The following is a 9,464-nucleotide window of genomic DNA, read 5'->3' as shown; positions in this document are numbered from 1 at the left end:
GAATGCTACCATGAGTCCTGTGTTGTGCCAACAGTGAAGCATCCTGAGACCATCCATGTGTGGGGTCCCTTTTCAACCAAGGGAGTGGGGTCTCTCATAATTCTGCCCAAAAACACTGCCATTAATAAAAAATGGTATCAAAACATCCCGCAAGGGAGACTTCTTCCAACGATCCTTGAGCAATTTGGTGATGATACGTGCATTTTCCAGCATGATGGAGCACCATGTCACAAAGCAAGAGTGATAAAGAAGTGGCTCGAAGATCATTACATTGAAATTTTGGATCTGTGGCCAGGCAGCTCCCTGGATCTCAATCCCATAGAGAACCTGTGGTCAGTCCTCAGAAGGCAAGCGGACAAGCAGAAGCCCACAAATTGTGATCAACTCTGATAAGGCAACTAATAAGGCAAGAATGGATTGCCATCAGTCAGGATTTGGCCCAGAAGCTAATATCCAGCATGCCAGAGCGAATTGCAGAGGTTATGAAGAACAAGGGTCAACACTGTAAATATTGACTCATATTTTTTTTGCCAATAAAAGTCTATAAAAAATATATGCTTATCATTGTTTTTCAGTATACCATAGCAACGTGGAAAAATAATCTACAAATACTGAAGCAGCAAACTTTGCAAAACACAAAATGTATGTCACTGCCAAAACTTTTGGCCATGATTGGAATCGACAGCATGTCCCGGAGGTACCAGAAAAGTTTGAACACGGCACCACCTAGCATTCCAGAGATTTGTGCAAAAACGCTTATAACTTTTGAAAACATTGTCCAAATTCCTTGGCTTATTCTGATTCTGACGATATCTGATTTTTCATTTTCCATCAGAGTGACTGTCCTCCATATTGAAGCAAATGAAAAAAAAATATTCGTTACTCTTCCTACAAATTTAGTCCAAAATCTGATCAGATGATCTTTGAACCGAGCCGCACAGAAATGGTTGAACAGATTTGTGATATTCACTACCGTTCCTGAGAAATACCTCTCTGAAGTAGACCATGCCTGTGTTTGTTCACCGTCAAATGCAGACACTTGACTGGTCATACAGAACGTTTTTGCACTACCATGCTGCTGCACCATTGTTTTCATATATCTGGCCTTTGACAGTTGCGCTCGTATCTCGCATCTTTTTCAGCATCTCACACTTGACAGTGTTCTAAAATCGTTGCACTAAAGTTAAATTGTTAAACTTAAAAAAAAAAAAAAATGCGTCTGGAGACCTTTCATTTTTTTGACTACCTTCAAAACAGTCACATGTAGCCAACTTCAGCCGCAGGAATTACCTCAATAAAACATAATCAGAACTTCACCTAACTAGAACAGTAGTGCCATTTTTTATATGTGAGACTAAAGCGGTTTATCAAAAACATGAGCAGCATTTGTGCTTTTTGAAAGGGAAGAAAAATGTAAAAAAAAATTGTTTTGTGGTATAAAAAAAAACATAAAAAAATTAATTACTTGAAATAAAATAAAGATTAACTGAAATTAAATAAAAAAAATAAAATAAAACAAAACGGGAAGTTTATTTCAGCTAGTTGCCGAGGCAACATTTCATTTTTTTTTTAAATAGAATGAATAAAATAACTTTAATAGCTATAAATGTCAAAAACACACAACAAAAACCGGAAATATAACAATAAAATTAATTCAAAATATTAAAATTTATAATGGTATATTAATGATACCAAAATAACACTGATTTGTATTGAACCCAGTACATTCCTTTAACATAAGGGTCAGTATGAGATGACAATTCCCATATAAAAGGCTTTATTCTGTGTTTTTTAATTAATATGAAATGAGTTGACTCAATGTTATTTTGCACATTTTTATTACTTTTTGAATTTGCAAAGTTCCTGAAAAACTTGTTTAACAAGCATCATGCCTATTTGTCGTTTGCTTTATATAACTTTCATATTTCTTAAGAAATACTGTTTCAACTAATAATGATAATGAATAATGTAAGTGAAAAGACACCATTTTAACAAATACAATAGCTGAAAATGATATTGTGTAATTCTGAAGATAATTCAGCTCAACTGAAAAATGCTATTGAAGAACAGTGAAGATGATGCAAGGTTGGTCAACCTCTTACCAAGGTAACCCTGCCACAAACACCACCATGTTTTTGAGAATAGACAAGCCTAGTAAATATTCAGCACACCGGCTAATTAAATGTTATCTCCTCTGACAGGTTTTGCCTCAGGACTGGTGAGCGGGACCGTGTAACATCGTAGTTCTGGGGTGGTGACGTTTGGAGCCACCAGTCTTTCAGCATCTGGTCCACCAGTAACTGGCACAAATGGTTCAAGAGGAACGAAGCTTATATTCAGCTCGATCTCCACAACCTCTTGTACTGTGAGGGAAGGGTGCAATGTGGTCTGCGCAAGGCGTGGATGTGCGGTAGAGTCGTTGGTTTGGTGCAGATTGTCCCCCAGACTGTCTGGTCCCATGGTTTTCAGCTCAACGGGTTGTAATGTCGTTCTCGGTACAGTGACCTCCTCCGAAGAGCTCGAGTCGTTTGATTCAGAGGATTCAGAACTGGATCGTGTCAACTGGTGATACAGACTAACCTGTCAGAGGATTATAGATAGATAATCAATAGGTTTCAAATGCAAATCAGTGCAGTCCGATGATAAAATATCATAAAAAAAGAAAATCTAATTAAAAATAAAAACCCCAAATGCATTTCTTCAAAACCAATGGTCAGTATAAAGTAGCAAAGGAATTATTAAATACAACTTTAGATGGGTTTTAAATGTTTACAGAGGTAGATGATCTTGTACATTTCATACAAGGTACTAATTCAAAGTATTTACATGGACACAATAAATAGAATAAAGTTTGGATTAACAATTGACTAAAAGAAACAAATTACAAATAGTAGCCTTATATAATATTTATAACCTATATGACCTAGTTCACTTAAGTAACCATGCTTCGAGAATGCATAGATAAACATAGTCTGAATGTAAATATTAAAATATATAATCTTCTTACCGGTTTAGAAACTGCAAATGACGTTAAAAATATTCCAAACAGTGCTAGTCCCAAACCATCCATCTTTTATTAAACGTCTCTCCCTGTTAGAGAATGAAAATTGTTCATCTTAATAATAAAAACAGTCAATAATGGGCAACAAGATTACTAGTTAACATTACTAAAAGAACACATGCTTCAAAAAAATCATATATGCTCTGGATATGAAAGTATAAATTGGTAAAATATTACCGTGTTTGTTCAAACTCCACAGAAAAATGCAAGAATATTCCAAGTTTGTCAGTCTTGTGCTGAAGTGGAACAGAACTGCATATTTATATACGACTTAATTATAACTTACATTTGGTGTCAAATCTTTGTTGTTTGTTTCTTTTCTCTGTAATTTCACATTCGGTTTGCAGTTTTAGACGGAAGTCAGACCTACACTGAAGAGATCATATGGTTACCAAAAAATGTACTTGTTAATTCCAGTAAACATGTTTTGTTTCAAGAAATTTAACCACGGGGTGGTTGGCTGGGCTTACCCAGGGACTCAACCTATCGTTTGTTTTTAATCTAGTCATTGTGAACTCTTATGGGAAAGATGAATTAATCTAAAACCCTCAAATGCTTTTATAACAAAACACATTAATCATGTCAGTGGTGAAAACATGATCTGACAGAAACAGTATGACAGAAACAGCAGAGATTCCACTCGGAAGACAAAAACACAGCAGGAAACCGGTCAAATATTTATTTTTAAATCAACACAAAGCAAAACTCGGAAATAAAACCACAAACAGAAAACTGAAGGTACTTAAACGTGATAGTCCACCCTAAAATGAATACTCCGTCCATTTACTCACCCTCAAGTCACTCCAAACCTGTATGATTTTCTTCTATGGAACAAAAAAAAGAAGATACTTAAAGAAGGTTGGGGTGCATACAACACTGCACCCCATTGACTTCCTTTTATTTTGTGTGTGTTCTGTAGAAGAAAGTCAAACAAGTTTGGAACAATATGAAAGTGAGTAAATGATGAGTTTTTTTTGGGTGAACTATCCCTTTAAATGTAATGTTTATCAAAGAAAATGTCTTCAAAAGAATTATAATACGGTGGACAAATTATATAGACTTTATGGTGCTTTTTGTCATTTGTTGAACTTGATCACTGTGGTTTCATTGCATAAAAAAAAGAAGAGTAACAAACTTTGTTAAAAATTAGGTTGGAGCTACATGAGGGTGAGTAATTTATTATGGTTTAACATTTCATCATGTTTAGTCAAGTTTCCAACAGTTTAAAAGTAAATGATTACGTGAGAAAGAAATGCATTGCAGATTGCTTATTTCAGTGAACCAAATGTATTCATAAAGGCCTGTTCACACCAAGAACAATAACTTTTTTTATCTCACAATTCGGACTTTGTTTCTCACAATTCTGAGCAAAAAAAAAAAAGTACGATTTGCAACATATAAAATCAATTCTGATTTTTTTTCTTGCAATTGCGAGTTTACATCTTACAATTCTAACTTTTAAGAATTGTGAGTTTTGCAATTGAGTTAATATCTCACAACTGAGTTTATATGCTTTTTTTTTATTCGAAGAAACAAGCGAGAATTGTGATATAAACTGAGAATTGGAAAAGTAGCAACTACCTCTTATTTTTTTAATTCCATAGCAGACGTCTTTGTCTTTCTCTCTGGATATGAAAAAAAACATGATTTGAATTGATTAGGCTACAGTTTACTGAAATGTTTCAAATATATGACAAAAATATAATTAAATTGACTATGACATCATCATAATTTTGATTTTTAATCTGATAAGACAATTTATGTAATAATTCTGACTTTGTCGATTATAACTGTGTCATAATTACATTTTATATCATAATTATGAAATAAATTAAAACTTAAAATTCCTAAATATAATTAAATCAAAATTAATGACGTAATTAAATACAATGTAAATGTCTTATGTCTCAATTATTAACTATTAATAATGAATAATTATTAAATCTTAATTATTAAAGTCACGCTTTAGGACCAATTCTCACTATTAACTACGATTTTGCATCCAACTCCTAATTTATTGCTTATTAATAGTTAGTAAAGTAGTTGTTAAATTTAGGTCGGATTAAGGGCTCTAAAATACGGTTATGCAGAATAAGCCATTAATATGCGATTTATTAATACTAATAAACAGCCAATATGCTAGTAATACACATGCTAAGCAACTAGTGAGTAGCGAGAATTGGTCCCTAAACTAAAGTGTTACCATTAACTACAACGTTAGTTCAATTACATTTAAATTTAATTAAATTCAATTTTAAACTAATTTAATATTAAGCTACATAAAAATAATGTAGTAATAATATTTCATTTAAATAAATTACATTTTATCTATTGTGAAACACCTTGTGTAAAGGTGAACCCACTGGGAAGGCAAGGGTGATGCTTAATAGGCCGGCAAAAAATATGAGATTCTTCATCGTATTTTAGAAAACTGATTTTAATTGACAAATATTGAAGTACAAAAATGGACAAATTATGAATTGTTACCTTGAGATGGTACAGGCCTTCTCTAGTGTTGTACCTTCCTTTGTATTCTTTAAATTGCATAAAATATGCATTTAACCTCTTTGTTGCATTAATGAGGTCATATTGTAGGGTGGGGCCAAAGTTTTCTATGTAACCCCACTTATTAACTTTCTTCCCAAACTTTTGTGGTCAAGAGCATCATTTCACAACACGTTTCTTAAAAATGGACTTTAATCTTTCATTTTGACAGGTTTACAATGTGGTGCTTTGGCAAAATCGATTTTTGCAGTAGTTATGTGGTAAACCAAGATATCGTCATTTAAGTTGCTAAGTTTCATATTTTGCCTTTAGACATTGAATAAGAACAGAATGATAGTTATGCAACAGTTTGTTTACAGATGGTAGACTGTGAATTTGACTTTTCAAAATGCAACATGACTTTATTTCAAAGAAACCAAGATGCTTCAGCCAACATGTTGAAGCTAGTCCACAGATGTTACCACGTCTTCCTAAAGACAGAAAAAAGATGAAGAACAAAAAAAAAAAAAAAGTGTCAAATCAGTTATTTCAAAACCTTATAAAGCATTTTCACAGCAAATATTACACCATCTTTGCTAATGGGAACTTTTTCCTGGAGCAAAAATTTTAGTACACCCCAAAATGAAAATTTGCTCGCTCTCAACCAGAACCGGGAACACTTCCCATAACACCCGATGTACTTGTTACATCGTAAGAAGAATGGCATCTACGCTAATATTAGTCTGTTTCTTTCTTATTCCGAGGTCACCGTAGCCACCCAGATCCAGTCCGTATCCAGATCAGATGATGGATCAGCACCTAGAGACGACCTCTACAGCCCTGAATATCAGCGGAGACCATGTAAAGCTGCTTTGACACAATCTGTATTGTATAAAGCGCTATATAAATAAAGGTGACTTGACTCGACTCTCAGGCAGGCCAAGATGTAGATGAGTTACTTCATCAGAACAAATTTGGGGAAATGTAGCATTGCATCAGCAGTGAATGGGTGCCGTCAGAATGAGAGTCCAAACAGCTGAAAAAAACATCACAATAATCCATGCGACTCCAGTCCATCAGTTAACGTCTTGTGAAGTGAAAAGCTGCATGGTTGTAAGAAACAAATCCATCAAGACATTTTAGCTTTAAATTGTCTATTACGTCCATATTAAGTCCATAATCCATCATAATGCTTCCTCCAGTGAAAAAGTCCACCCCTGTTGTCCTCACATCAAAATCCACCAACATATTTCCACTATAATCAACAAAAAACGTGCTTGATCTGTGCATATTTCTCTCCTGATTCAGATAAGATTCTGTACACTTTCTTAATGACCTTTTTTTTTTTTTTAACTCAGATTTTAGCTTGAAGCAACGGTTTGAAGTTTAATGTCTTATTGTTGGATTTGTTTCTTTGTTTCATGTAACTTTTCACTTCACAAAACATTAATTGATGGACTGGATTATTGTGATGTTTTTATCAGCTGTTTGGACTCTCATTCTGACGGCACCCATTCACTGCAGAGGATCCATTGGTGAGCAAGTGATGGAACGCTATGTTTCTCCAAATCTGCTCTAATGGAGAAACAAACTCATCTAAATCCTGGATGACCTGAGGGTAAGTCAATTTTCTGCAAAATTTCATCTTGGGGTAAATTATTCCTTTAATTTCATTACCATTCTCTTAATTCATACCTCTGAGAATCCAGTGTCTTTTCCATTCGATTTTACTGAAGACGTCTCTCGTCTTTTCTCTAGTTCCTTCATGCCTGTTTCCTGCACATCCACAGTCCGTGCTGCTTGCCTAAACACAAACACAGTTTAATCCTCATAACAAATATGATTTCAACCTTCATAAGTAAATGAAAGTCAGCAGATTTTAGCATACCTCCGATTTGTGGCTTTTTTCTTCTGAATGAAGCCGACGATGATCCCCAGGACGACCACAGCGGCACACAGTCCAACTACTCCGTACAGAAGCGGCCCCTGTGAGAGCCCACTCGAAAGATCCTGGCAGTGCTCTCCACTATAACCCGCCTCACAGACGCACACTGTCACGCCGTTCTGGGTCGAGCATTTACCGTTGCCATTACACAGCGTAACGCCACATGCCTCAGACTCCACGTTCTCTGATATGACATTATCGCTCAAACCTGGACGAAACGCTTTAGGATTGATCCAGACGTTTTTTTGTTGTGTATCCTGAAGACCTGAGAAGTCAAAACAGAAGAACATGCCTATTATATGCATCTGTTTAATATTGTTGAGTGAATCTAATGAAATCATGTCTGGGTCATTTTTCACTCAAGATTAAAAGGGGAATTATGTAGACGTATAATTCTAAAATAAAAATCAGTGTGTGTTTTCATTGAATACAATTCAATACAATACATTGAAATTTAAATAAATTAATGTATAAATAGTTGACTAATAAAGGTTATTAACAATGCAAAATTTAATTTTCTATTTTTCTCTTGATTCTGTATGTTTTGATTCTATACACACTCACAGAAGTACGTGTGTGTGTGTGTGTATGTGGGTGTTTTCATTGGAGTAATACATTTTTTAAAAATAAATTCAAGTAGAAATATTACGCTATTTTTATTATTTTTTTATAAATCTTATTTACTCTAATATTTTTTTATGATGTATTACAGTAACAAGACTAAGCAAAAAATTATAATTATCATAAAGAAACAATTCTCTAATTTTGTCCCAAAATAAAATTAAGCCTATTTTTGGGACCATTAAGAATGTTTTCATTATGCAAATTTAAATTTTCCTATTTTTCTTATTTGATTTTGGGGTAAAATTGACCTGTATATGTTCTTCACAGTGAAAAAATACACCCCAATGGCAACTACCCATAACAGAATAATCTATGTTATTGGTAAAGCAACCTTTTTCCTCCCCAAAACATTTTTAAAATTTAAACCAGAAGGTTAGGGTTTGTTGTTTCCTCACAGTTCTCATCAGAATGATCTGAACAGTCGGCGACACTGTTGCAGAACTGCTCCAGAGGTAGACAGATGTCTTCATTCAGGCAAGGTTTGGTGCCTCGAGGGCAGCAGGGGTCTGGACTGCAGCCTTTGCCGTTGACCAGGCGGTGATTGTGGGCACAATGGCACATCATTCCTCCAGGGAACGCGAGACAGAGGTGACTACAGCCTCCATTACCATTAGAGCAGAGATTAGTGCCTGAAATATGAAATGGACTAATTAATGCTTCATAATTTACATAAATGTATTACGTTATTACTTAATCATATCCCCACCTTTTTGTCTTGACTTTGCGAATGCTTTCAGACTAACGATGTCGGTGTCCACATCAAACCACAGCTTCCCTGTATGTTTATCATCGCTAAACCAACACTTAGTGGAGTCTAAACAACAATGGACAGATTATCAGGAAAAAAAAATTAAAAAAATCTTAACCTGGTATGACCTGGTTTTTCCCCACAGGAAGAACTCAAAGTCCTCATACAAATGTACCTTTTTTAGTAATCCAAACAAGCACTTTGTTAACCAAAACAAATGCCATCAAGCCAGCTTCTGTCTTTATTTCCTTGTATCCAGAACCATCTACACCAACTGAACCAATTACTGCAAGACCTAGAGAAAAGATCATTATATTACTGATATACTGTATATATTTTATGTGTGTGTGTGTGTGTGTGTGTGTGTGTATGTATACAGTGGGCAAAGAATCACCCCCCATTAAAATAATCACATTTTGTTGCTTTGCAGCCTGAAATTAACACACAGTTTTTGTTTTATCCAGCTGTATTTACTCCGTATAACATCCAAGTGAAAGATATAACACCAACATGCCAGAAAAAAGTCTGTCCCATCCATTTTTCCTTCTGTCCTGACAAGTGCCCCAGTCCCTGCTGCAGAGAAACACCCTCATAACAGGATA

At 34.8% G+C, this 9,464-nt stretch overlaps 1 protein-coding gene across 1 annotated transcript in view; it reads right to left on the bottom strand.

The window, feature by feature from the left end:
• Positions 1-5,949: 5,949 nt before the first annotated feature.
• LOC107667568 (very low-density lipoprotein receptor-like) overlaps positions 5,950-9,464 on the bottom strand; it is a 22,935-nt gene continuing 19,420 nt past the window's right edge. The window contains exons 14-19 of the mRNA XM_016459264.1: positions 9,038-9,157; positions 8,821-8,928; positions 8,510-8,743; positions 7,434-7,755; positions 7,241-7,349; positions 5,950-6,036 (exon numbers count right to left, since the gene is read on the bottom strand). Coding sequence (XP_016314750.1) covers positions 6,010-6,036; positions 7,241-7,349; positions 7,434-7,755; positions 8,510-8,743; positions 8,821-8,928; positions 9,038-9,157 — 920 coding nt within the window. The 3' untranslated portion in view covers positions 5,950-6,009. The remainder of the gene's footprint in view (positions 6,037-7,240; positions 7,350-7,433; positions 7,756-8,509; positions 8,744-8,820; positions 8,929-9,037; positions 9,158-9,464) is intronic.

Source organism: Sinocyclocheilus anshuiensis, unplaced genomic scaffold, assembly GCF_001515605.1.
Source record: "Sinocyclocheilus anshuiensis isolate Anshui unplaced genomic scaffold, SAMN03320099.WGS_v1.1 scaffold373, whole genome shotgun sequence".
NCBI classification, from domain to species: domain Eukaryota; kingdom Metazoa; phylum Chordata; class Actinopteri; order Cypriniformes; family Cyprinidae; genus Sinocyclocheilus; species Sinocyclocheilus anshuiensis.
The sequence above is the reverse complement of the archived record's forward strand: the minus strand, read 5'-3'. Positions and strand labels throughout refer to the sequence as shown.